The sequence below is a fragment of the Drosophila persimilis genome, unplaced genomic scaffold (assembly GCF_003286085.1).
Source record: "Drosophila persimilis strain 14011-0111.01,24,50 unplaced genomic scaffold, DperRS2 tig00000000-arrow-pilon, whole genome shotgun sequence".
Taxonomy (NCBI): Eukaryota; Metazoa; Arthropoda; class Insecta; order Diptera; family Drosophilidae; genus Drosophila; species Drosophila persimilis.
In genome coordinates, this window is record NW_020825288.1 from 9,137,478 (window position 1) to 9,164,531 (window position 27,054).

General features: G+C 47.1%; 7 protein-coding genes across 10 annotated transcripts; 1 reads left to right on the plus strand and 6 right to left on the minus strand.

The window, feature by feature from the left end:
• Nucleotides 1-9: 9 nt before the first annotated feature.
• Nucleotides 10-1,059, minus strand: LOC6587182 (UDP-xylose and UDP-N-acetylglucosamine transporter). 2 transcript variants are annotated; one of them, XM_026987125.1, is made up of 2 exons: nucleotides 665-1,059; nucleotides 10-592 (listed from the first exon to the last, which is right to left on the minus strand). In XM_026987125.1, the coding sequence occupies exons 1-2, from the start codon at nucleotides 1,018-1,020 to the stop codon at nucleotides 22-24; spliced, it is 927 nt and encodes a 308-aa protein (XP_026842926.1). In that variant the 5' UTR covers nucleotides 1,021-1,059; the 3' UTR covers nucleotides 10-21. The 2 variants fall into 2 exon arrangements, with proteins under 2 accessions (XP_026842926.1, XP_002013041.1); XM_002013005.2 differs by having other exon boundaries at nucleotides 10-1,059.
• A 758-nt stretch (nucleotides 1,060-1,817) lies between these two features.
• LOC6587446 lies at nucleotides 1,818-3,138 on the minus strand. Its single transcript, XM_002013006.2, has 2 exons — nucleotides 2,817-3,138; nucleotides 1,818-2,736 (listed from the first exon to the last, which is right to left on the minus strand). The coding sequence occupies exons 1-2, from the start codon at nucleotides 2,918-2,920 to the stop codon at nucleotides 1,965-1,967; spliced, it is 876 nt and encodes a 291-aa protein (XP_002013042.1). The 5' UTR covers nucleotides 2,921-3,138; the 3' UTR covers nucleotides 1,818-1,964.
• A 42-nt stretch (nucleotides 3,139-3,180) lies between these two features.
• Nucleotides 3,181-4,286, plus strand: LOC6587448 (phosphoglycerate mutase 1). Its single transcript, XM_002013007.2, has 3 exons — nucleotides 3,181-3,354; nucleotides 3,411-3,908; nucleotides 3,970-4,286. The coding sequence occupies exons 1-3, from the start codon at nucleotides 3,252-3,254 to the stop codon at nucleotides 4,134-4,136; spliced, it is 768 nt and encodes a 255-aa protein (XP_002013043.1). The 5' UTR covers nucleotides 3,181-3,251; the 3' UTR covers nucleotides 4,137-4,286.
• A 5-nt stretch (nucleotides 4,287-4,291) lies between these two features.
• LOC6588168 (eukaryotic translation initiation factor 2D) lies at nucleotides 4,292-6,155 on the minus strand. The gene is made up of 2 exons (XM_002013008.2): nucleotides 5,716-6,155; nucleotides 4,292-5,657 (listed from the first exon to the last, which is right to left on the minus strand). Exons 1-2 carry the CDS (start codon nucleotides 6,113-6,115, stop codon nucleotides 4,333-4,335), a joined length of 1,725 nt encoding a protein of 574 aa, XP_002013044.1. The 5' UTR covers nucleotides 6,116-6,155; the 3' UTR covers nucleotides 4,292-4,332.
• Nucleotides 6,156-6,322: 167 nt separating this feature from the next.
• On the minus strand, nucleotides 6,323-7,581 carry LOC6587453 (histone RNA hairpin-binding protein). 3 transcript variants are annotated; one of them, XR_003409067.1, is made up of 3 exons: nucleotides 7,392-7,580; nucleotides 6,621-7,330; nucleotides 6,323-6,550 (listed from the first exon to the last, which is right to left on the minus strand). XR_003409067.1 is itself a non-coding variant. In XM_026991640.1 (3 exons), the coding sequence occupies exons 1-3, from the start codon at nucleotides 7,545-7,547 to the stop codon at nucleotides 6,677-6,679; spliced, it is 744 nt and encodes a 247-aa protein (XP_026847441.1). In that variant the 5' UTR covers nucleotides 7,548-7,581; the 3' UTR covers nucleotides 6,557-6,676. The 3 variants fall into 3 exon arrangements, 2 of the variants coding, with proteins under 2 accessions (XP_026847441.1, XP_002013045.1); XM_026991640.1 differs by lacking the exon at nucleotides 6,323-6,550 and having other exon boundaries at nucleotides 6,557-7,114; nucleotides 7,181-7,330; nucleotides 7,392-7,581; XM_002013009.2 differs by lacking the exon at nucleotides 6,323-6,550 and having other exon boundaries at nucleotides 6,557-7,330.
• A 1,432-nt stretch (nucleotides 7,582-9,013) lies between these two features.
• LOC6587456 lies at nucleotides 9,014-9,709 on the minus strand. The gene is made up of 3 exons (XM_026995231.1): nucleotides 9,654-9,709; nucleotides 9,367-9,591; nucleotides 9,014-9,288 (listed from the first exon to the last, which is right to left on the minus strand). Exons 2-3 carry the CDS (start codon nucleotides 9,575-9,577, stop codon nucleotides 9,134-9,136), a joined length of 366 nt encoding a protein of 121 aa, XP_026851032.1. The 5' UTR covers nucleotides 9,578-9,591; nucleotides 9,654-9,709; the 3' UTR covers nucleotides 9,014-9,133.
• Nucleotides 9,710-11,023: 1,314 nt separating this feature from the next.
• Nucleotides 11,024-25,243, minus strand: LOC6587458 (protein hedgehog). Its single transcript, XM_002013011.2, has 3 exons — nucleotides 24,311-25,243; nucleotides 16,050-16,311; nucleotides 11,024-11,876 (listed from the first exon to the last, which is right to left on the minus strand). Exons 1-3 carry the CDS (start codon nucleotides 24,812-24,814, stop codon nucleotides 11,197-11,199), a joined length of 1,446 nt encoding a protein of 481 aa, XP_002013047.1. The 5' UTR covers nucleotides 24,815-25,243; the 3' UTR covers nucleotides 11,024-11,196.
• Nucleotides 25,244-27,054: the final 1,811 nt, after the last annotated feature.

Sequence of the window (27,054 nt, forward strand, 5' to 3'; positions counted from 1 at the left end):
AACCAGATCAATCGTCACTCATCAGTCGCGTTTCAAAGGTTCAGCCCTCCGGCTCCCTGGCAGCCTTGGGACATCGGCAAACATAAGGGTACCCACAAAGACCATCACGGAGCCCAGCCAGTGGTAGATCGTAAAGGGATTGCGGAAGTAAACGATCGAAAATACCAGGGAAATGAACTTGCGCAGGGTTATGATCAGTGTTACGGTGAGGGAGCTGCACTCGGTGGTCAAAGCATACACAGAACTAATGCACAGGTGCTGCGTGAGAACGTTGCCCAGCAGATAGAGCAGAATCAGTGGCACCGCCACGCCCAGCAGAGGCAGTGTGTACGTCTCACCCTCGCAAGCCAGCCGCCAGTGGGTCCGTATGTTGTCGTGCATTAAAAGGAAGGCGGGCAGTGGCAACAGGTGGGTGTAGTAGAGGGCTTCGCGGGCACATTTTCCATGCCGCCGATAGAGCAGCTCCTGGGTGATGCCCATGTACGAAGAGACGAAAAGGGCCAGAACCAGCAGCGCCACGCCCACAAGCCACCGCCATACGTCTGCCTCGGTGGCGCCGGTCTCCCCGTTGCTGTGGCCAGGCAAATCCCGGCTGGAGAAGTACGTGCAAATGAAGATACCCAAGCTAATCATGACCACCGATATGTACTGGCGCAACCGATACCTTTTCTTGAGTATAATTGTGCCCAAGCACATGTTGGATATGAGGGAGCCTCCACGTATGATCATGTGCAGAGTCATGGACACTTTGAACTCGAACACATAGTTATTGCACACACTCGTCAGAAAGAACATGGCCACCAGAAGGGCATAGTCCCGCAGGCTGATCTTACGCTGAGCCTGTCCCAGCCGGGATGTAAAGATGAGCCCCTCCAGGGCTATAAATGCAAACTGCGCCGCGGTCACGAGGTTTCCAATGCCGGGATCGAGTTTTACCAACAGCTCCAGAAAGACTCCGCCACTGCAGCAGCCCACTAGAACGCCGCCAATGGCCAATGCACACCGAGGACTTATTTGCATCTTTATGCTATCAAAGCGAAACTAGAAATAAGCCAGTGAACATTAAGGTACCGGTTGGCCTTGACTGTTGTTGATCTTGGTCATTATGATGAACTTGTAAGCCAACCCAGAACCACTAACCAAACAGTATAGAGATGTGCATTCAGTTCATACAACGAACATGTCGCAAGCGAACTTTGTGGATTAGATCCCAGATACGGCCTAAGAGACAGAACCTGAAAGTATGCATGTGTCTGTATATGTTTATTATCTTTTCAATCGCATCAGAAATCGTGAAATAGACAAATGATGGCAAGCACGTATACGAGTTGAAGACCCTGGGATCTAATCCAGAACGTTCGTTTACGATATATTCGGTGTATGAACTGGCACATCTCTATACGATATGGCTAGTGTCTGAACAAAGGCAAACAGGTGGTTATCCGTAGTCCAGCGACCATCTCTAGAACAGCTGATACCCGCCACTGCAGATAAGAAGTAAAATAAAAGTTGTAAACAAAATAAAACAAAAGTAAATTGTAGTCCAGACACTTGGAAACAGATAATCTGCACACAATAATGGAGTCGAAGTGCCAATGTGCTGCATGTGGAACGCGTATGGCGGTTGAACGATAATACAAAGTACTATTTCTATGTAATATACTGTCGGGCAAACTCTTTCTATGAGCAACACTTTGACCTCTTGACGAGCCGTAGCCGCTTTCGCATCCACAGTAGCGAAAACTTCAGCTCAGGGGGAAGAACAGCAAGCCACTAACCACTCTTTGACAATCACTAGCGAATCAAAGTCAATTTAGTCATGGAAATTAAAGTTTCGTTTAATCACATTCGAAACAGTTGCACCAATAATCATAGGGCGGTCAGAAAAATACAAATACATATAGGTATGATATGACTTACAAGAAAAACAATAGATGAATACATTTGGGTATAGATTCGAGATGTCAGTTCCTACTTTGCAGTAGTTCAATAATTTGGTTCAATTTATCCGTTTGCTGAACCTCAAACGCTTCCAGTCTTTTCGTCACCAGTTGCTCTAGCTGCTCGAATTTCTTGTCAATGTGCGACTGGAGGCTGGATAAATCTGAAGCTACACTCTGGGGTGGTGTCTCGCCATGCGTGGTGCAACCCTTTATCAGGGACATAAGCTCCGGCGGTGGTTTCTCCCCGACATCCTCCGCTTTGACTGTAGATGGCGTCTCCGCCGGCGTCGTACAGCCCTTCATGAGGGACATAAACTGCTGCAGCTTCTCGCCGCGTTCCTCTGCCTTGGATTTTCTATCGCCAGTGCCATCTTTTTGGAGCAGTTCCTGGACTTTTTGCAAGTCCACAGGTCGCTGCAGCTGTGTGGTAATGCCATTCGGATTCGGCGCTACATGCAGGATGGCTCCATAAACGCAGATTTCGTTGGCCGATGTCAGCAATTTGAGATTTATAACCGCAATGCCGGAGCGATCAATTTCCATATCATAGCGGTAGGGGCGTATCGGCACTTCGTCGTCATCTTCCTCGAGGCAAATGCCATAGATAGTTTCGTAGTACTCCTGCAATGGGCCTAAAAATAGTTCCACCTTGGGCGCGCTGCAGACGAGCGTGAGGGCGGCGATTTTGAAACGAGGAACTATTTCAAAATGCAGCTCGCAGGGCGGTGGCGGCACATCATTGTTGGAAAACAGGACAGCGAGATTCTCATTGACCACGTCATCTAGGTCGGGCCTGTGGACAAAGGAATACTTGTATGTACAATAATTGAATATGTAAACCAGTTTTGTGGGGCGTGAAATCCTTTGTCTTACTTTACAAACACATCATCATCGGACAGGAGTGTGGGCACCAGTTGGGACAGCTCATTTCCAGCGCTCTGGGTCCAGCTGCAACGTGCAGTTACCGGGACGGACATGATTTAATTGAAAACTAACGAGAAAACTAATTATTCTTTCGTCAAAATGTAACAAAAAAGCGTTTCTTTGCAATCAAAACACAGCTAGAGATGGCACAGTCGTTGATAACACACACAAAACGTGGCTGCCAACTTGTTGCGCGGCGTGCGCTGCCAACCCGCGAAATCCACCCACTAAAATGCAACCGGGTGCCGCGTTTGACAAGTCCGACCTTGAGGAGGCCCCTTGTAGGTCATATTTGAGCAAATTGAAAGAAAAGCGACAGTGCTGTGTTATAAGCAGCCCCGAAAGGTATACACAATTTTTCGCAACCTACTCCGATCAGCAAATATGGGTGGAAAGTACAAGATTGTGATGGTCCGCCACGGCGAGTCCGAATGGAACCAGAAGAATCAGTTCTGCGGCTGGTACGATGCCAATCTGAGCGACAAGGGTAAGGCGCTTTTAGTTATCCAACATGGCGTATACTTAATTTTAATTGATTGACAGGCAAGGAGGAGGCTCAGGCCGCTGGCAAGGCCGTGAAGGACGCTGGTCTGGAGTTCGATGTGGCCCACACTTCGGTGCTGACTCGCGCTCAGGTTACCCTGGCAAGCATTCTGCAGGCCAGCGGCCACAAGGAGATCCCCATCCAGAAGACCTGGCGTCTGAATGAGCGTCACTACGGTGGACTCACTGGCCTGAACAAGGCGGAGACTGCCGCCAAGTACGGCGAGGCTCAGGTGCAGATCTGGCGCCGCAGCTTCGACACACCGCCACCACCAATGGAGCCCGGACACGCCTACTATGACAACATTGTCAAGGATCCCCGCTACGCCGATGGGCCCAAGCCCGAGGAGTTCCCCCAGTTTGAGTCGCTCAAACTGACCATCGAACGCACACTGCCATACTGGAACGAAGTGATCATTCCCCAGATGAAAGAGGGCAAGCGCATCCTGATCGCAGCGCACGGCAACAGTCTCCGTGGCATCGTCAAGCATTTAGATAGTGAGTTTCGACATATACTTGAAATTGAATGAGTAAAAAACGATTCCCCTTATCATTCCAGATCTGTCTGAGGACGCCATTATGGCCCTGAACTTGCCCACTGGCATACCATTCGTCTATGAGCTGGACGAGAACTTCAAGCCAGTGGTGTCCATGCAGTTCCTCGGCGATGAGGAGACCGTCAAGAAGGCCATCGAGGCTGTCGCTGCCCAGGGCAAGGCCAAGTAAACCAAAAACCACACAGATCCGGCTCTATCAGACGATGCTCTGACAACGCTTTAGTTCATGATAACCATAATCGTTGTTGTTGTTCTCGTAGCAGTTAAAATGGTTCATCTCCCCCACACTACAGTTAATAAATAATTTATTGTAACACAACCACGTGGGCTCCAACGGCGGCATACGCGTTATTTATTGTCAGACATCACTTCTTCTTGTTCTTTTTGCCATCTTTTGCCAGCTCCAGACCCAATATGCACTTGGGAGGCACCTTGTATGTTTCCGTGAGTAGCGTGTACACAAAACGCACCTGGTTGCCCTGGATCTGCAGCTGCTCGAGCTTCTGATGCGGCAACTTGACAATACTGGTGCTGGCAGCGGCTCCCTGCTTGCACAGTTTTATGAATTCGGCCAGGATGATGCCGTAGGCCTCGATGTTGCTCACCAGCGTCACCTTCTTGTTGCCGGAGCGCGTGGCCAGTGACATCTGTATCATGGGCTTGCCACTCGTGTCCTTGCCGCTACACATCTGATATGAGTGCTCCATTTTGCTGGTTATGAGGGAGCAGACCTCGCTGAGCGTGCCCTCCCGATTGCCATACAGCTCCTGCAGTGTCTCATCCGGCCGCACCAGCTTGGTTTTCACATCTTGCAGTCCGTGCTTGGCCACATACTCGCGCACAATCTTTTTGACCTGACCCACAGGGATGCCCTCGCCGCGTTTGAAGTTCATTTTCGTGAAGAAGGCCGCCGTGACATCCGACACTATGTACATTTCCTTCAGTTCCGAGTGAAACAGGGGCGTCTCGGACGCAGCTCCGTTCGCTTCGTTTTCCTTCACATCTGTTATGAAATTGACCAGCTCGGGGTGCTCCAGATCCACCGAAATAATCTTATCCACGCCTTTGCTCTCCTCTCGCACAACAATGAAGCCCTGGTCAACCATATCGGCCAGGAAGTTGGACAGTTTCTTGTAGCGCGTCTTCTTCAGATCGATCTGTTCGGCCGCCTCATTCACCACGTAGAGTCGGTAAAAGTTGCTGGTCAGCAGGGGCAGTGGCAATTTCTTTCCATTGTTCTTCAGTGCAGACAGAAAGGCGTTTCTTAGTATATACTCGGGCGTCACTTCATTAGATTCTGCTGCCGGCGCTGTGTCCGCGTGATCGTGGTCATCTTCCTCAGCCAGAGACAATAAAGCGGTGCCGGACTCTAGCTCCTCTCCGTCCGTTGCCTGTGTCACAGATGCAAAGGTGTCTGGAGCTGCAGGCGCCTCCGAAACTTCTGCCTTTGGTGTCTTCTTTCGTTCCGCCTCAGCGCCGAGGGCAGGAAAATCATCGGTCGACAGGGCTTTGGTCCTCACCAGCGGTATTTGTTGCACCAAACTGGGTTCATGGGCCCAGAGTTTGTCGCCGAATAAATGCAACATTTTGACGGCCACTCCATGGCCACCGCACATGTACAGGTCATCACTGGAACGGGCCAACTGTCCCACACCCACCGCCGACTTGTTGTTGGTTAGATTTACGGCCACTGCAATACAGAAAAGGTTATTAGGGAGCTTTAACAGACGACGGTGCCAGTAACCCACTCAACTGCCCCTTCTTGTAGTGTCCGTACATGCTCAATCCAACGCCCAGTGGAACCACTCCCGGCAGCATCAGGTCGGCGCCATTGGTGAGTTTTGGCAGGACGCCTTCGTGGGTCGTGTAATAAGGCAAAATGCTGGGTATGATCCACATTGCGTATAATGTGGGCACTAGCTGTCCGCCATCCAGCTCAAAGAACATGGGCTGCCTGTCCACGCAGTAGACAATGCTCTGGACACCGCCATGGGTGAGAATCTTTACGTGCGTGACAGCAGCCTTTGCCGGCACCAGCTGATCCACGGAAATATTGGGAAAGGCCAACTCCAGGCGCTGTCGGAACTTCTTGCTCTCCGAACCCTTTAGGGCCGCACTGCTCTTGGGTCTGTATGGCTTTAGAAACATCTGCACTGTGTAAAATTTCGCAAGGAATGAAATAATTCAAACCAAAACACATGCTACGAAATGAGCACACAAACAACTCGCGAGCAGTGTTGCCCGACCTGGCGTCTTTTCAGTTAGATCTAGCTTTTCCCTCAAAAGCAAAGCGGTAATAAGGAAATATAAGAATATTCCTTTACATATTCATAGTACATTAAATCAAAGTGTGGATTGAGCTAAATATATAATTGGTATTGTTAAATTTAAAATTTTGGCAAGTAGCAAGTGGACAGCCCCGGTCCGGTCACGACGTGTGTTCACGATTTCCCCTTCCCTGTAGAAAATGTGCTGTCCTTTTTTTGGTAGGCAATCCCAATTTCTTCAGGTAGCAATTTTGAAGATGTAGACGCCATTTTATTCAACAAAACATATGTGGTAACAATTCCATGTACACGACGCCTTTGTAATAGTAAATTTAATGCGTTAGATTTATAGAATTTGTACTTATTTGTAGTAATCATTACATTACCCCCTTTGAAACATTTAACCCCTCGAAAGCCTTTTCTGCTCTGCTCTGCTGTTTTCCTAATCTGAATCAGAGTCGGAATTGGAATCGCCATCGCCGCGGCGTTGGGTAGGCGGATCATAAAAATGCAAACTCTTGCGCCAAATCTTGACCAGGCCATCGAACGCGCGGCGGCTGTACTTTCCATATTTGTTTGGCGTGCGAGGATCCTCACGCGAACGTGTGGTCTTTGGCACCATTTCAGTGTAACGCTCATAGGCGGCCGTGTTTTTTCCGTAATCGATCTGCTTCTGACGACGCGACAATACGGCTGGATCAGCCTCGGTGTACGAGGAGGATGATGACGTCGACGATGTATAGCTGTTGTGGCGCACGCGTTTTTCCTCCTTGTGCCCCTTCAACTTGCTATGCTTGCTTTTGGGATTGGCATCACCATTGCCGGATGACAAGCTGCTGTTCGGGCTGTTGGAGCGACTGTTTTCATTCGTCGGAGGCGTCTGCGAGTGGCGTCGTTTGTAGGGGGTCTTTAGTTTTTCCTCCTTAAGCAGACGGTCAAATTTTACCTCATTTACATCATCCAGAAACTCGAATGCCATCCCACGGTTACCTCCATCCTCAAGCTCCAGCTTTATCTCTGTCGCTTCCTTCTTCACAATTACCTGGCCATGGTCGGCATTGCTACTGCCAGCGCTGCTGTTCAGCGAAGTGGATGCCTAAAATGTTGGATATGATGGTTAGGTGTGGTCTCAGCCAAGATCAACGCGTCCTTTCTACCTCGTCACTGTGCCCCAGCTCTGCACGGACCTCCTGGGCCCAACTCTGCCGAATGGGCTTCACATCTATGGAAATGGAGGACGCTGAGGAATTCAGGCTGCCGGAGCCCTTGATTGGTGTGTTGTCCACCGACATTAGTTGATCTTCACAGAGCATGACGTTACTTAGTATTATTGAGACAAACTATATTGCGAAAAACTATATATATTGCGAAAAACTGTGACAGATTTTGTTTGTGCTGCTGCGTTCGCGCGTTTTTTGTTGTTTTGTGAGCAGTGTGACCTTACTGATAAGATATACGGTCTGACCCCAGAAATATATCAAAATATACCGTCTTATTTTGAAAATATACCGTAAATATACTGAAATCTCAAGTTATATTTTATATATTACTCGTTTTTGATATTCCGTCGAATATTACTATATATATAGCCCATTTAGCCATGCCCACATAATTTTATACGATTAATGAATCAATTTTCTACAAGACTGGATAGCTTCTAATCCTTGCTTTTATTGGATTTTAACGAAAAAGTTCAACAAAAAAAGAGTCGCAATGTTGCTGGTATTTGAAGACGTGATGCGTGTATAGCCCTTTGTACACCCTATTTCGCTAATTTTATATGAAGATCAAACGTAATTAATTAAGACCTTTTCTCAAATTGATATTCTTTAGACATATTCAAGTACATTATTAGTATCTTGTATATATTTATGTCGATCCTGATACTTGGAAGACAAACGTATTCACAATTCCATAACATGCATTTCCTCCAGGGTATGTGTGCATGGAATTAGCAACATGTTGGTGTATGGAATGAGACTCATTGTTGCAAAAGCGAAACTGCGGCGAATCGGGTATTGCCTATATTTCAAGCTATAGATGCCCACTTAGCTTTATCCCATAGATAAATACATTTTTTACAAGATTGCTTCTTTTAATTACCTTAATGTATTTTATTTTGACCAAAAAACGGTTTTCAAGTAAATGTTGCTGCAACAGTGTGTATGGAATGCGCAACATTGTGTATGGAACGAGACTCATTGTTGCTAAAGCGAAACTGCGGCGAATTGCGGCGAACTGCGGCGAAATCAAATTCGATTCAAAAAACGACCAATTCTTTGTTCCGTTGAATAATACTATCTATATGGAACATTTAGCCATGCCCACTCAATTTTATACGATTGATGAATCAATTCTTTACATGATTGGCCTATTCGAAATACTTGCATTTATTGGATTTCGATATACCATTGAAAATGAAATTAATAGATGACAAAAATACCATTTAGCACTAAAAAACACCACCTGGGAGCGCGGCGAAAACCAGTTTCTACAGTATGACCCTCAGAACAGCACCGAAATATACGGTCTCTTTTTCAAAATATACCGTAAATATACTGAAGAACTCAAGTTCTATTTTATATATTCCTCGTTTTTGATATTCCGTTGAATATTACTAGCTATATAGAACATTTAGCCATGCCATCATAATTTAATACGATTGATGAATCCATTTTCTATTTAACTGGTGTATTCTTAATACTTGCTTTTATTGCATTTTGCGTAAAAAGCGGTTTGGGCTTTTACCTGCTTGATAAATGGAAGGAATTTGGCGGGAACATACTTTTATTTTGAAAAAAACCATTTTGACATAAATGCAACTTGTACTTTTGCAATAGAGTTTCCAGACATTCAATTTAGATTGAGTTCTTCTTTAATTTTAGATGGCCCAGGTTGTTCAACAGCGAACGAGTTCACGAATTTTGTTGTAACAAGTACGGAATAGAAAGTTATAGAGACCGTACTGCTGATGAGTGACTGCCGAGATCATCCCCCAGTGCAACAGACCTAGTGACACGGTGATCACCTCCAAAAGAAAGAAACGAGTGCCATCTGCCTCAGTGATGAAACGAAGAGCAAAATCTATAGAACCCTCTAGCTTAGTCCAGAAAAACCTCATGGTCATCTCACTTATAATCCAGACAAAGAATGTCTCCAGCATTACCTTGAACAACCGACCCATACGGCAATATTTCTTGGGTAGTATCTCGTTGCCGTACAGCAGATCCATCATAGACAGAAAGAATATAAGGCTGCCCAAATAGGTTTGGTTCTCATAAGCCTTCTTCCCCGAAAAGAGGTGCATGTAGCAGGCGAACAGAATAGGCAATAGTTTCGTCATGGTTATTGATGGTCCTGTGAGTTACCATTTATTGGAAAAATTATAGATTTCTATTTTAAATCAAATATTTACTTACTTTGCTTTGCTTCTGCGTTGACTGCATATCTGTTGAAGATGCTGAACTGAAGTGTATAGTTGTATAGACCTAGAAGTTGCAATTTAAGAGTCAAATTAAAAAAATATTTTCAAATTGAAATACTTACTCTTGAATTTATTCTTGATACGACGAAATATCAATGAAATATGGCTCAAACTTTATTGAATTTAAACTGATAGAGTGCTAATCCGAATGTTTTATAGCTGCTATACTGCTGTTAGTTACCTATTAACGGATACTAGCATTTTATCTAAGAGTCTGAGGGACAGGTAGACACAAGTATAGTATAGTGACCAATATACGGTCCTTTCCTGCATAGTTAAGTTCTGTGCATAGGTATGACGCCCCATTTCCATATAAATATAATATTTTGTGGGATAGAAAATAATATATATTTTTCATATTAAGAATTTAATTGAATTTTTTCAAATCTAACAGCTCTACATACCGATAGTTTAGTGCGATAAACAGAACTTGATGTGACGTTAACAAACGAAATCAGGTGTCTCTCATGCGTTACGTTAAGATCGATATCTTCGACAGGTGGCTCTGCTGCGATTTGTTAACATCGACGATAGGTGTCCATGATGGGTCACCATGGTCCAAGAAAAACCATTAAGTGAAAACATTTTAGGCCGAGATAAATTGCTTTTGCGGCTCATTGAATAAAAACGTGAACGTTGATATAAAAACATGAAATAATCAACATCATGGATAAAACCTAAACGATCTTGGTCGGGAACATCAGATTCAGATTTAAAAATTGTTTGAATTTTAGCCACTTTAAAAGGAACCTCATTGTAAATTCTTAAAGCTTGAAGGGAACTAGCTCTGAAGACGACGATCAATAAGAAAACACTTTTGATTTATCAAACAATTTCGTTATAATTCATTAAATATTAAGTATAAATACGGAGTTAACTATTTAAGTATTATATACACAATTACAATAAAATATTCAGTCACTATAATGCTTCTTCTATATACAAATACGATATATACGAGTATATCCATTACTTAAGAGTTCGCTGCCGCACTTCAATAAATTATCCGATTCAATTTCATTATAATATACAAAATAACAGTCGTCTACGGTCAACGGTTCACGGTCGGGTTCGGGTTCGGGTTCGGGTTCGGGGGTCATCGATCGCCAATAAATGTAGTTTTGATGATCTATTCTATCTTTTCGTTGTAGGATCTGCGCCGAGGATTGTCTACTTATAGCTATGATGTTGGTAAAAACAAAAAGTCAAGGACATCATTTTCAACAGTATTTTTCTTTTCCATTTTCCATTTAAATTTTTGTTTTCTTTTGCTCTTTTCTTTTCTTTTCTTTTTTGTATGAACTTTGTGTGGATATGTGTGTGTGTGTATGTGTGGTTAATAAATAGTATCGATCGTTAATAATCATATTCAACATTGAAATACATTAATCATTAGGCATATACATAACTACAAAATATAATACAATTATCGCTTCCGCATCGCAGCGGCATCATTCGCTCTGGGATTCTCTCTGGCGTTAGTCGTGACGCCAGCTCTTCGGCAGCACGTAATCCTTCACCTTGTAAAGGGCATTGGCATACCAGTGGATGCCGTTCTGCTGCTCGGCCCGCGACACGACGCCCTCCGTCTGTGAGCTGCGCAGCTGGTCCTTGGCGGGCATCCACGACTGGAGCATGGCGAGGATGCGCATGGGCGCCAGGCCCCAGTGCGCCAGCGATTGGCTGTCGATCACCGCGTAGCAGGAGGCGGCCACCGAGTTCACCACAATGGTGCCTTCGCGCGTCAGTGGGGCCACCACGCCCTTGCTCCGGACACTGCCCACACGAACGACCCGCTGGGGACGCAGCTCGCCCGTTTGCGGATCCCGGACAAGCACATAGTTGAGCTCCTCCACGCGATCGGCAAAGACGTAGTCCAGCTGCTGGCGCTCCGGGTGCCACACGCTGATCAGGTGGGCGGGGGTCACGGTCAGGACGGCACCGCCGTCCGTGTGCAGCTCCACGAAGTTCTGCATCTGCTCCAGGTTGCGGTCCATGAAGAGGATGACCTCGCTGTAGACGGGCTGCCCGTTGGAGCCCATGCTCAGGACGCGGTCTCCGATGGCGATCTCGCTGAGCGGTTTCGTAATGCCACTCTCCAGCAGCGCAGTGCTCTCGGGCGTGAAGCATCCGTGCACATGAGAGCTGATCGAGGAGTCTGCAAGTAGAGCGAGAGGGAAAAGGATGTGGTTAGAGATGGTTATACAGTAGGCAGTAGGGCAGCCAGGTAATGGCATTAGTTTCCTAATCTAATTTGGCGTTAAGCATCCAATTGCCAAACCCAACAAGTCAAAAAGGTTTTCACAGATCCTTTGAATGGCTGCAATGCCGGGGCTGGCCCAGAGTACCCGCCTAACAGTACAAGCGAAACAATGGCCCAGAAAGGACTGGAATGCCTTTTGCGGCTTGCCAACAAGCAGGGAACGAACACACGAGCCCAGAGCCTAATGCGATCTGTTCGATCTCCTCGATCTCTGATCTCTGCCAAAAGATATACATATAGTACCCGGCATATCAATAACATCCGCAAAACAAACGCGCACACAAAAGGCAGCGGCAGCGGCAGCGGAGAAGAGCAGTCGTGTGCAAAATTGTGATCTTGTTTTTCCTACAAGATTAGCCGTGGGATCAGCCAACTCCGGGGCTCTCGCTCGAGCCAAAGCAGCTTACGGCCTTCGTCGACTCGGAGCTGCCAAAAAGGATAAATAGGGATGTGCTGCCAGGTAGCTAGGTAGGATTGTTGGATTGTTTTCCCAGCCATAGCATCGCCCACTGGCGATGTTTCTGTGTTTCTGGCCAACCTGTTCGCAATTACCAAACATGCGGCAACCCACCTAAACAATAAGAGTACGAGTACCGACACCGACACCGACACCGACACCGCCACCGCTACATTAATCATCATTAATAGATATTGGGTTACAGGGTGCACAATCGGCCCACCCAGATGGTTGGTTATATGGCTGTGGGATATGTATATCTCGGGGCAGCAGCCATTTTAGAACTTTCTCCACCTTCAACTCCACCTCCGGCGGGCGGCAACATATTTCACACCCGAAGCGCCTCCTCTGTCCCGTAATGCTGCTTGTAAAATTCAAATTAAAAATTCCAGACCAAAAGGCCGACCACTAACCGTGCGCTTTATTATAATGAGTGGCCATAAAGTGGCTTTGTAGTGGTTGTTGTTGTTGCACTGCGACTGTGGCTGCTGCTGCAACCAAATTCCAATGAAAATGCACCTTCCCAGTTTTCCAAATTCCCATTGATGCATTCGGTAAACAGATCGACAGACAGATCGACAGACAGACAGACAGATGGACACACAAAAGTGTAGAAACAATAAAAATCGGATTAAATACATACTCGTGTATGGCCAGCGAGCAGACCAGCGGTCTATAAAACCCATAATCGATGGGGTCGGGACGGGAGCCCAAGAACAGTAGACAAGACAGCCACAAAAGCCGAGACCCAGTAGAGTGCAGAGAAAACAAAGGCCACAAGTAGGAAAGGAAGCGGCAGTAGTAACAAGAAAAATTGGTGTGAAATCTACCTTTTTCCCCTAAAGAGCTGCTTCGTTCTACAGCACCAAAAAACCAGTAACAGAAAACCAAACCAAAACGTCCGAAAAAACTAAAAACAAAAAAAAAAAAAACAGAGAAACCGAAACGGAGACAGGGAAACGAGAAAAATCTCAGGCGTCGTCGTCGTCGTCGTCGTCATCGTCGGCGGTGAGTGGAAAGTGAAGAACTTGAAGGGTCATAAATTAATAAACCATTAAAGTGGTTAAAATTATCGTTATTTTATCTTTGTTGTGAAGACTAAACTGATAAATTATTACAAAACAGAGGACAGCCGCCTGCTCGCTCGCTCGTCGGACCACTTGTTGGTGGTGGCGGTGGCGGTGGTGGTGGCGGTGGTCTCTCGTTGCCTGTGTGGCTGTATGTCTTTCTGGCTTGGTGACTGATCGTTTGGACAGCATTAACATGAACATGCCACAACAACAGCACGCTTGGGGCCTTAATGCGCGCGCGCGACACATGCAACAACAACAACAGCAGCAACAACAACAACAGCAGCAACACCAAACAGCAACAGCAATGGGGAAAAAGGAAAAAAAAATTAGTGTCGACAAAAAGGTTTACAGCCATTACTCTTCGTCGCTGTGGCCCGCTGCTGTTTAGGCCACATACAAAAGACTTAGGCAACGAACTTGTGAGAGAGTGAAGCCGAAGCAGCCGATTCCACCAGAGGCTGAGAGCCAGAGAGATTGAAGCCGAAGCTGAAGTCGAGGCCTAGCCTAGGCCGTGCTATGAGGCTGTGCCAAAACTGTCATAAGCTCGTGGTTTATGTGCAGCGGCCTATCAGCAATCAATCGCCTCGTAATTTATTGATAGCTTGCCCCTCGAGGCGCAACCATTTGTGTGCCTCACACACATGGTCAGATGGGGTAGCGGCAGGGGCAGGGGCAGTTTAGGTGACGGTGACAGGACCACACACATGGCAGGCCATGGCCTGCCACAGCCGCCTCGTGTATCCTGGCTGCCCTTTTGCCACTTGTTCGGCATTTGTCGTTTGTCGGCTGACCTTTTGATTTTGTGGGCAAGACAAGGGCCCAGAATGACAGCAGGATCTGCTGCCAGGACCGGACCCCCGCAAGATGTGCTGTTCGGCTGTGCGGCTGTGCGGCGGCTCCTTTCATAAGCAATTAGAATCAATGAGCAAGGACACTCTGGGCATCGCCTATGGTTTCCTTTTCTTCCTCTGCTGCTTGTTGGTCCTTTCATCTTTATGAGCCGCCACCAAAGTCAAAATATTGTGACGCGACGACGCCTGCGACGTGTGTGGGAATGGGGCGTGGCATGATGTAATTGTAGATGGAAATTAAACGAGCAACCGACAACAGAACTACTCGCAATAAATTTGTGTCTCCGTGTGGGTGTGGGTATCCCTATGTGTGTGTGGGAAAACGGAAACTTGAAAAGGGAAAATCTCTCAAAAGAGAATAGAGAGAGAGAGAGAGAGAGAGAGAGAGAGAAAGAAATGCGAAATGGTGGTCCGGCTGGGGGGGAGAGAGAAAATCTTTGGCAAGAAAAACCTAATTTTCTTGGCCCGTTTTGGTTGGCTGCATTTTCCTGTCGGTCTTTGGGGCAGTTTCGTTATGTTTCGGGGAAAACTGGTTGCTGGCCATAATGGCAGCTCAACACACACACTCACACACAAGCAACGCTCTACCTATACTCTCTTAACTGATGATGCTAACTTGTTGGCCATCTCCCAGCCACAGCCTCAGTCCCAGTCCCAGTCGCAGTCCCAATCTCAGTCTCTTAGTCTTCAATGTTCACTGTATTCTTGCTTTTCAATTAGGCCCGCGCTCAGGTTTTAGCCCGGCATTTAATTCATCTTTGCCTGCTCGATGCTCGATGCTCGATGCCCGATGGTCGCTGGTTCCTCCTCGTTCAACCGTTGCCTGGCTGCCTGAGAAACGCTTTGGGTGTCGTATCATCAATTCGTTTAATTTGACAGGCGCAAACCTAAACATGTCAAAACAACAGCCAACAACCACCGGCAACAACCGGCAACAACCGGCAACAACCGGCAACAACAGCAGCAACAAACAGCCCAATGCGGTTAGTCGGAGTTGCCGCCTCTCTTACTATAGACCCGACCCGATCCGATCCGATCCGAGTTTCGAGAGAGTCCCGCGTCCGACTTTGAGCTCGAGTCCGGTTTTGGACTTTGTTGCTTTGGCTGCTTCCCATTTTTATTTTATTTTTATACTCTATCAGAAGGGAGGGCATTAATGATGTGCTACAGATGCTCAAAAGGAATGATATAAATTGGGAATACCTATAAGGATTCCTTATGATAGATGTCAGCCAAAAGATCGAACATTATGCCATGTAACTGCTTTGGAAACTAATGATCCAAAGACCCGAAAGAATTCTAATCGAGGACTAAACTTGTTCGTTTCTAAAGTAATTCCAATTTTGATGACTGCAATCGATCTGGTAGGGTATCAATTGCTTCGGATGCCTTCCTGTCTTGTTTTCTTCGTGGGACTGAAGCTGGAGACTGGAAGACCTGGGACTGCAGCCGTGGCTAATTTGTTGGAGCGCAGTGCAGGATGAAACAAGAAATTTGCCAACGCCTGTCAGCTTAGCGATCGGCTGTAAGTTCAGCAAGGGGCAAACATGCGAAATTACGCTTGTTAGTGTCACTTCTGGCTAACTAGCCCCCCTCACAGCCCCAGCACCAGCTCCACACCAGCCCACCCATCACCCATCTTGGCCATTCACTTTACAATACGAGAAGGGTGGGAAGCATCTCTTACCTGATTTGACGGAGCAGTAGATGTGACGTCGACTGACATAGGAGACCCAATCGAAGCCGGCCTCGACGGCCAGGCGGGCCAGCATCCCGTATCTGGAGGGTTCCCGGTCGGAGGTGGCGATGGTGACGGCACGGCCCTCGTAGTGCAGCGACTCCTGGCCATGCTGGTGGTCCTCGTCCCAGCTCTCGGTGACCAGCAGGCGGACGCCGGGCCACTCGTTCATCACGGAGTAGGCCAACACATTCAGCTTTTCCTTGCAGCGCTGCAGAGAGTGAGAGAAGGAGAGAAAGGAAATCAATTAAGTACTCGTATTGTTAATAATAAGACGCCATGTTTAATTCACGCACCACACCACACCACATCGCAGAAAGAGAGAGGGCGAACCAGAGGGAGAGCCGAAGACAGAGACAGAGACGGGTAGAGAGCAGAGAGTGCGCGTACGTGTGTGCGATCGATCGCTCGGGCACTCTCTCACGCACGCATTCGAGGCGTGGCATGGCTGTGGCGGTGGCGGTGGCGGGGCGTTCATTCTGGCGGAGGTCCAGAAGGGCCCAACGCGTTCATTTTGAGCCCCGAGACTCTCGGTACACGTATTCCCTATATTTATTCCGATTTCTATTTATTTTATCATCATCATCATCGTTGTCGGTGCCCGGCCAGGCCGGGGCCGCGCATCCTTTGAACCTGTTGCTGCAACCTCAACAAACACAGGGCCAGCAAGCGAGAGAGCATTCGGTACAGCTGGAGTAAGAGCAGTGTTTGCCCAGTTCCCTTTCTGGCCAAAGGCTTATTTGCCCATGCTTACGCGCAGTTCAAACACTGACCCTTAACCTTGGCCTGAGCCTTAACCCACGCCAGCCCTAAACCATGGGCCATTGGGTAAATATTAAAGATATTCCGAAGACCTTTTTTATTATTATTCCCTTTTCTTTCAGCCAGTTGTTGTTGTTGTTGTCGTTGTGGGTCTTTGTTCTTCCTGTCGATAATATGAAAATGCTTACGCTTTGTTTGCCAATGTGGTGGGTGCTAGCCTCATCATCGCTTTTCCCATTTCCCTGTCGTTTTGTCGGCGCATTTTCATTTGATTTTTTTAACACAGCTCGAAACGAGGAGAACACACACACAAATCAAGCAAAAAAAGGATTCGTATAAGTCTATGCAAATATTTAAAGAGAATCAAAAAAAGAAGAAAAAAACCTGAGCAACAGCGCACCAAAAAAAGTATCTTTAAGATTGAGCCCAGCCACAAAAATCAATTATCAACGGACTCCGACTCCGAGTCGGGATTCAGGGATTCGGGGTTCGACTTTAAGACAGTGACAGGATGTTGCCTTTGTGTGCAAACACAGAGAATTTTTGTTAGCCAGCGTAAAATCAATTTTCGACCAGATCCAGATCCTTTTCAACAAGCCACAACAGAAATCGGTTTGTTGCCTTTTGGCTGGCTTATGTTTTGATTTCGGGTGTGGATCCGTATCGGTATTTGCTTCGGTGTTTGCTATTATTTGGCCAAAATACGAATATTTGAATTTGTCACACAGCAGCCACCAGCGGCCACCAGCGGCCACCACAACAGCCGCAAACTGTGGCAAATTGAGGTGGTGGCACAACCGCATTCAGCGCATTCCAAGAAGAGTTCAATGATATTTGCTTGGTAGTGGAACGGGGACCGGGGACCGGGGACTAGAACGGGGACTGGAACTGGGACTGTCTCTGGGGGTCTGCTGCTGAAACTTTGCTTTATTAAAAGGCTTAACCAGTCGAGAGGCAGACACTGTGCTAATGAGCACAAAAGCGTAACGCCAAAGAGCAAACACGAGACCCGAGAGAGCCTAAGAGGGGGGGCAAGGAGAGGGGTATGGGAGAGCAAACGCTTTTGTCTTAAGCATCGAGACAACGATGTTTGCCCAACATGCTAATGCATTGAGTCCGAATTCGAATCGACGCGCAATGAACAAACAACGGCCAGATCTCAGATCTCAGATCTCAGATCTTCCGATCCCCGATTCCCGATCCCAGTGATCACCTGGGGACTGTTGTTCGATCCCAGTGAATGCCGACGGGTGCGTAAGGTAAACATTTGCCGACAGAATCGACTGGGCCTGGCCGTCGTCGGCGGCGGCGGCCCAAAAAGATGGCTAAATAATGTGTGTGCATTGTAAGTGGCCGTTAGACAACAGCGTCAAGTGTAAATAGGCCTATGCACTGGGGTGTATGGATCCAGTGTAGGATCCCCCCACTCCCGAAAGCTGCATTAATTAGACATCCAACAAGGTGTGAACTTTGCTCAGCCCCATTCCGAATACCCCGCTCCCCCACCCAAGGGCCCCAGGGACACGCCCTGCATTTGACTTTGTTATAGCCTGGCGTGTCTTTAGTTTTTTTGGTCTTGGCTCTATCTTGTACGAGTGTATATATATATCTTGTATATTTGTGTACAGCTTTGGTTTGTGTTGGGGCTATGGCTATGGCTATCCGCTTGATGCGTTTTTAATTGCCGTCGACTGCAGTTTTATTGATTTAAATTGTCTGGCTGGCTGCCAATTTGACGCTTTTAATGGTCTGGCAAAATTATTATGGCACGAAGATTATTAGGCACTCATCATCATTAGGCCAAGTCAACTGCATCTCCAACTCCAACTCCAGCGCCAAGTCTCCAAGCCTGGCTATTAGCTGGGAGTCGCACTCGGAGGCGACTTCTTCCAGCCAATCCTTTGTTTGTTTTTGCCAACTCCTGCGTACCCGTCCACTGGGGGACTGGGGCCCGTTTCGGATTACTTGTGGCCCCGGGAAACCGATTAGGAAACGACACAATTTAACGACATAATTCAAGTGCGCATTAAGTTACGTTTCGGTAGAGGTACAGAGAAGAGAGGGGTACTCCAAGGAGTGCCCAGGGCCCAGGGCCCAGGGCCCAGGAGTCGGTGTGTGTCACCCCTTTTTTCTGATGAGAGAGATGCATGTTGCACGTGCTCTATGGTGTAAGCAGATATGGCATATCCTTTGATTCTACTCCTCCCTCTCCTTCGGCTTGGCCGGTGCACTGATTGCGATCGAAGGAAGCGCAAAGGAAGCGAAAACTTACAACTGAGGAAGCAGCTAGGCCAACGACACAGGATATAATCAAAAGAGCACTGAAAAAAGGAAGGTATACCCAAGAAATCACGTCACCCACTCGATACACTACTATATACATATGTGTGTCAACAGCCCCCGAACAAGGAGAAGGAGAATCGACTGAGGATGTCGGATGGGTACGGAGGAATGGAGGGATGGAGGATGAACTGCGTTGCCCACTTGAGGGACCCTGTGGCCCGGGTATTAGCCACTTAGGGGGCACAAAAACATAAAGAGTTTCGCTCTCTCTCTCTCTCTCTCTCTCTCTCTCTCTCTCTATCTCGTCAGTCAGCGCCCCGCTCTGTGTGGCCCACCACTCGAGCACAGATTTCCTCACTTAATTGGCAAACTGTGCGCCACCAAGGAGGAGGATGGAGGATGGAGGCTGGAGGGTGGAGGGTGGTATAGAGATGGAGATACTCTGATTGATTCAAGTGCAGGGCCAATGCCAATCCGCCGCTCCATTATCCATTAGACCATTTCTGTTTATTTGTGTTGCAAATCTATTCACAGCTCCAGTCCCATATACCATCGGCGGTTCTTTGATTGTTTATGCGATGGCAGCGCAATTATTACAGCGCGCAGAAAAAAAAAATCGACAGAATTCAAAATTGAAAATCGAAAAACTGAAGTTTTAATTAATCAGAAAATGGGACTGACTCTTGCGGGTAATTTATTTATTGTTTACGTATACGTAACTCTGAGGAACCTCCGCTCCGAGCCCCAGTCCCCAGTCCCCATCTGCAGTCTGGAATCTGGGTATCCGCTCCACGCTCCACGTTCCTGTCTGTTTGTTTGCCTTTTAGCTGTCCATATAAATGGGGAATGATTAAAAAAAAAAGGGAAGGAAGCCTTTTGCACTGGCTTATTGGATTAATGTCCGAACGCTTCTGTTTTGACGGGGGGGCACTGGGAATTCTCAATCAATGACATGACTGCTCTTCCGCTTAATCATTAGGAAATGCATTATTTTGATCTCAGAATTGCATAGGGCCGGGTATGGGGGGCTTCCCCCGCCGCACACACACACACACACACACACACTGGCTCGTAAATCGCTCGTAAATCTCATGTCAAATAAATGTCCATAAAAGCAAAGGCGTCATTTTATTGTTATTAATTAAATGCTATTAATTTGCAGAAATCGTAAATTAAATCTCAGTTGAGGCCTATTCCCCGCCACCTGCATCACACTGCACCCTGCCACATTTAATGTCCCCCACACAGAGAGAGACAAGGCAGAGAGAGGATCAGCAAAAGTCATTTGGAGGAGGCAGCAGCAGCAGGTAAGAGCCCGGGACCGGGTCTTAAATGATAAGCGCCATAATCCCTGATGTGTGATTAACTTTGATGATGAGTTATGAGCCGCACATTGGCACTGATGGGGGATGGGGATGTGGATCCCCCGACCCAGTGCCCCTCTACCATGACTGGCAAGAATCACAGAGACACAGAGAGAGAGAGAGAGACAGAGAGAGAGCGAACAGCATGTGAAATGTGAGTCACTCTCGCGGCAGTAATGTGATAGCCGCGACGCGATCGCTGATCTCCATCTCCAGCTCCAGCTCCAGCTCCATCTTTATCCCATTCTCCGCCAGCAAGCAAGTTCATAAAAGTTTTATGCAAATAAAGCAAAAGCTAAGACCAAACACGAGAGACCCAGAGCCCGAGAGCCAAAGCAAATATCGATGGCATTTTGGGGCCAAGCAAATCCTTGAACATTTGCGCTTGAGTGCCCTCGTAAAAGTATCAAATTGATTAATAATAATATAAAAGCCTCGCAGCACCAAAAAACCAAATACAAACACTATAGATACGATCCAGCCGAAGGGATATGGGGGACAGCCAGGGCAGTGTCTTGGGGACCCAGCAGCAGGCCATTTGGCAATTTGTCCACTTTGCCTTTGACTGATGTTTGTTTGATAAGTTTGATTACTTTGTGGGATATGGTAGATGGCATGGGATGGAGTGGAGGAATGTTCCCACGAAATATGCCAAAGTTTTGCTTATCGCAGCATTTGACGTGATTTGATTTGAGTTGAAAATGAAACTGAGACTCTGACATCATCGATGGATGCTCCCCCACACGATCTCTCTCTCTCTCTCTCTCTCTGTTCTCCCTCTCGTTTGTTTTTTTTTTTTGGTCATAATAGGATCAATTTTTGAGTCATAATGTTCTATTAAAATGCCTTAGCTGTGGGCTTACTTTGATTTGATTTGAGTTGATTTGATGTTGATGTTGATGTGCATGTCGTCTGGAGGCACCACTGGAGGAGGTCTGTGGAGAACTGGGAAACTGGGAAACTGGTGGACTGCATGCATGTCAATAATCATATCGGATTACCCATTGGCTTTGCCCTCAGGCCCCATTGTTGCTACAATTTATGAAATTTTAGAACTTATGCTGCGGCTTTTGACGCATTCTTTTGTCTGTCGGTTGCCCCTGATGGCGGTGGCGGTCCCTCCCTGCGGTTTCTGTTGCTTGTCTAATCCCGAGGCATGCCACATACTCAATACATACATACTGAACACATTACCTGTAATTACCGGGAGTTACAACGCCACTCCGTATCTGAGTGAGGCTAGGGTTGGGGTTGGGGGGTCTGGTGGTTGGTGGTTGGTGGTTGGGGGGAGCAATGACTTGTCACAAGTTTGAGCAGTTTATTGGCTGCTGTTTTGCCAGATTTCCTCGTTGTTTTATTTTTAGTACTTTATGGCAATTTGTGAATTTTTGCAATTTGTTTATGCAACCACCCACACACCATAGCCCAGGCCAGGCACTGCGTAATGGCCAAAACGAAACGAATTGTTCGCCAACTGAAATTCACGCACAGCACCGGGTCGGCTCGTATATTCCGTTTATGTTCGAATACGAGTATATCCAAATTGGAATCCGCAGTCGTTCCACATAAAATACAATTTAGTTGCGCTGCTGGTTGCACTCACCCTCTCCTCCTCAGCAACCTCTATTCTCTCTCTCTCTCTCTCTCTATGGCTCTGTTACCAATTCTCAATGTCACGAAGAGACAGAAGAGAGAGTTCGGTAGCAGAGAGCGGAACGGTGGCCCGTTGTAAATATTTGCCCTGCCACAACGGGAATTTTATGCGTGCCCGTTCCGTCTTGGATGTCCTTGGCCATTCCAGTCAAATGCTGGGTTGGCCTTGGCCCATCGGCGCGTCCTTGACTGCCGGAGACAATGGCCCGGTGTCACCGGGTCGCTGCCTCCGTGGCTGCCGTGCAGTGCAACTGTTAATTGTTTCTCAGCTCCGTTTCTGGAAACGCTTCAATACTTTTGGGCCCCGCCGATTGCATATCAAATTCAAGGTAAGGCTTGAAGCCAACTGTTTTTGCCAGCCGTTTAATGGCCGTTCGTCCCCCGAGGGGCGCGTGGCAGAGGCAACTGCCATTTGGGATAAGTAGGTGAAGTCCAGACCCGAGCAAGAACTGTTTTGCCAAATTGGCTAGAGTACCTACAGTATGCATTCCGAAAATAGAGAGATCTACGCAGGAAATCTTGAAATGTCTGGGCTATTTCTGGATTCCCATTTTATTTGTATAATAATGTGCAATAATTATAAAATGGGTGTTAAATTATAATCTTAAATCAACTGTTCCAGGAAATCTCAATCTATATGCCATATAAAGATAAAGTACTGTTTGTGTTGCTGATGGAGTGCTCTCAAATTATGTGGACTGTGGCGCCCGTGACGCCAAAGTGGCCTTACATTAAGGCAATAATGCCCGTGTGGAAAGCAGAACAACTGTCGGCTAATTAGAACTGCTGGGGCTGGCTCTTACTTAAGCCGTTTTACACTTTCAAAAACAGCCGAAGCCATTCCCTGAGTCACCCACCTACCACCTACCACCTACCGCTGCTTTGCTACCCCCATTCGTGACTGATAAGATAATTTGCGAGCTCAAAAGTTATTTTTTGCCATAATTTTTTGTGTTTGCTGGTGTCTTGCACACCCTATAAAAAGTTATCATATTTTATATCAGATGTTTGCAATGAATCCTTAATGCTTTTGGTCGGATTGCTTGATCTTGGCCATAGCCACAGGAGGGATTAACCTGCATACAAGTCCTTGTACGAAACTGTTGTGCATCTGAGAAACGATGGTTCCCCCAGGGTATCTCTGTCGCTCTTTCTATGGTTTTTCAAGTACTCATAATCGTACACATGTAGCTACATGTGTTTGCAAATAACCGTACACGATGTGGGTGTGGGTGTCAACGGCTACAAGCTACTTGGCACTCGGCTGCAGTTTGCTCCCAGGTGAGACTCTTATCAGACAAACGCCTCAGATAAGCGGCAAATGCTCGCGTGCCTCGCTAGACAGCAGGAGGAGAAGGAGCAGTGTTGGGGCAGGGAGGTCGGCTGGTCAGGAGGAGCCATCGAGCGTCCCCTTAATCGATCATATTCAACATTGTTTGTTGTTTATAGCGAAATCGAAAACGCATTCGTGGCGTAGCTGGAATGGAACGATTTATGATGATTGGCCGGATCAATTGGAGGACGGATCGACAGCAGAGGTTGTTGAACGCACTCTTGTTTGTTTAGATTCGCATCGGATCGGTCAAGAGGAAATTGTGCCGTTGTGGCTTTATGGCTTAGTTCTGGCGAATTCCTTGGTTATCTGGAGTTGCCCTGGCTTTCGAGTATCGGTCTTCCTGTTTTTGCACTCGCGAAAATAATTGCAGTTGCCCCGATAAGATGCATAATTAATCATAATTGTCGATCCATCTACTAATATGAGCATTTCGCCACATTTTATGGCCCTCACACGCACACGCACTCGCAGTCGCACTCGCACTCTCATTAGATCGTATAGGCCCATAAATTATATAAATAGCCAATGCGCCGATGAATTGCAAGTTTCGGGCGTACGGGGGTACACACGTAGCGGTTATCAATGGTGATTTTGGAGGGGGTACAATCATAATCTTACACGATCGGCCGATCGCTGATAAGTACGCTAGGCGGCTCGCGCGACAATGTAGTGCGTTTTTGGATGGTATAGCAGAGCAGTGCGCAATTGGTGGGGAATTAGCCTAGCCTAGCCCCCACGTCTTCAATGGGAAGGGAATCCCAGGGACGATCGATCAATCAATGAAAGCTATAGTATCGCATGAATGGACTTACCTTTGTCATCAGGCGATCGGCGCCGGTGCCCTCCTCGTCCCGGAATAGAATATCCCGATTGTAGTTTGGTACAAGATCCTTGAATTTTGGTGAATCGCGTTTGATTTCGCCCTCGAGCGGCCCGGAGGCACCGCTCTGGTATTCGGATAAATTTGGTATGGTTTGCTTGAGCACCAGCGGATAGAGGTTGCGCTCCCGGCGACGTCCCAGACCCCGGCCGGGGCCGCAGCTGTGCGCCGGCGTAAAGCTCAGCGGCAGCAGCAGCAGCAGCACGGTCATCAGCATGGTCAACCTGCTGCTGCAACGCTGCGTATACGCAATGTGGCGCAACTTTGTGGTGGCGATGGCGGCAGAGTCAGAGGCGCAACCCGAGGCTGAGGCGGAGGCAGAGATCGAGCTGGGACATGGTCTGTGGCATTTGGCATCTAGGGAAAGGCAGGTGACACGGGCGGCGCTGGCCCAGGGCGCGGACATGGACATTGGCACTTCGTTGTGGTTATCCATTATTGATATTTGTGTTTGCTTTTAATTCTGTGTGTAATCTGCTGTTTCTCTTTTCGATTTTTGGTTTTGGTTGTTTAGCACTTCACTTTTGGCACACTGAGACACACTGAGACTCCGCAGACGGGACTGCTGGGTTTTTCTTTTAACGGCTATTTTCGAACGACGACTGCTGGCATTTAGCGGCTTGGGATTCGGTTTCAGATTCAGATTCGGACTCGGATTCGGATTCCGGGGGTTTGCCCAATTTGCACAACCTGGTAATCGGGTATTCGGGTAATCTGGCAATCGTACTTCCTCAAATCGTGAGTCGACTGAGTGTTAACTGTTTAGCAGTGTTAGCCGTGTTAGCAGCGTTGGGCATTAACAGCGGCTGGCAGCTCTCTCTCGGACAACCGTTGCGCTCGCACTGTGATTGACAAATGACATTTCCGAGCGCACGAAGAGCCAGCGTACGTGCGAGCGGGTATATCGGAATCGGAGTGCGCGTAGAGTACGAGTACGACGGACGAGGGTGCTTTCAAGAACCCTAGGCCGCCGCCGCCGCCGCCGCCGCAGTCGCCTTTCCAGTCGCTGCGTGCACACAGATACACACATTCATCGCAGCGGTTCATTCCGCTTGTGGCTGTGTTGGTGGCTCGCTTCATTGGTAACAGGCCCACGATCGTGGCTCTCTGGTGTTCATTTTTATGCTGGCTCTCACACGGCCCAAGTGCAAGCGAGACAACCATACAGGACAGCACACACACACACACGCACATACAGAGCGATACTTATGTATGGGTGATAGGCTTTCGGGCCTTATGTACTCTCTGCCGATGCTAAGTCGCTAGAGGGGGGGCAACAGATGTTGGATGATGGTTCATTGTGGCCATGGATGGGCTCTTTTGTGTGTGTGTGTGTGTGTGATGGTGTTGCCAATTGGCCGCATTGGTGTGCGTTATATGGAGGAACAATCGGAGCCATCTCCATATCCAATACACCCATGGCGCATCCTCATCCTCAGCCACATCTTCGGCTGCAATTTCTCTTAACACTTGCACTATTGACTCTCGACTCTTGTGGCTTGTTAGCTGCCGCCTCTGCTCTGTCTCTGGTTTTGGCCTGGCTCATACTACCGCTCTTCTGCTCTCCTGCTCTCCTTCTTTCCCTGTTTCTGTTTCTTTCTTCTTTTTTTTTTTGCTCATTGTTCACATTTTTCCGTTGGCTTTCTTCGTTTTGTTGTTCGGTTTCGGTTTATTGCTTGTAAATTAATAATGTTCCGGTTTTTTGTGTATTGTGTGGCCCCGCTGTCTTCTCCTCTTGCTCCTCTTGATCATCTGTGGCTCCTGCAGCAGCCACGCCACCTCTTCCTCCAGTATATGGCAGTATACGGTATATATGTATGTATATATATATATATGTTCAATGCTGCTGCTCCTCACTTTGTCATTACAGCATTTCGTTGGTAGCTGCTCTTCCCCCTCGGACGCCACTGCACAACCACTTCCGTTTGGAGAAGTTTCTGGTTTTGGTTATGGTTTTCTTTGGTTTTGCTCTTGGAGAAACTTGCAGAAAATTCTAGCTACTGTCCTCCCGATTATGTCATCTTAATGACTCATTAAATGTCAACGCTCGGAAGTCGGAATCTTTCGATTAGATATGACCACAGGATGTCTAGCAATCAATATACCTAATTATAAGCAGTCCAATAAATGGCTGAACAAATCGGTACATCTAATCGGTACAGTTTCCGTTTGACGCATCGTTATATACTACATACATACATTTATAAATATATGTACATAGTGACAGACTAAAGCTATACCCCCCCATAACAGATTGGACAAACAGCAAATTATTTTTAAAAACGATGTATGTATGCATTTGCAAATTGATTGATTTTTCAACGGAACCGCCTTTATAGTGGGCTCGACAAATGGTCAGTAAATTTGCTATACGCTCGGGTCTCACTCGCCAGATGTATCTTTGCATCTGTTGTTGATTTTTGCTAATTATACACGGTATTCATAGAGCACAGGGGTATATTGTGTTCATAATTGCTTGTGTAATGATTTGTACCTAGAAAAGAGTATATATATCTGATAAGCGAGTGGGTATGTCTATAAAGATCTGAATCCATGGACCCTTTAAGAGCTACAGCATCCAATTTCTGGCTGCAGATCTTTCTAGAAAATTCTATTAAAATAGTCTCCAAGATTCCCAGGTATCTTCTAGTCCAAAATATCGTCTATATATCGCTC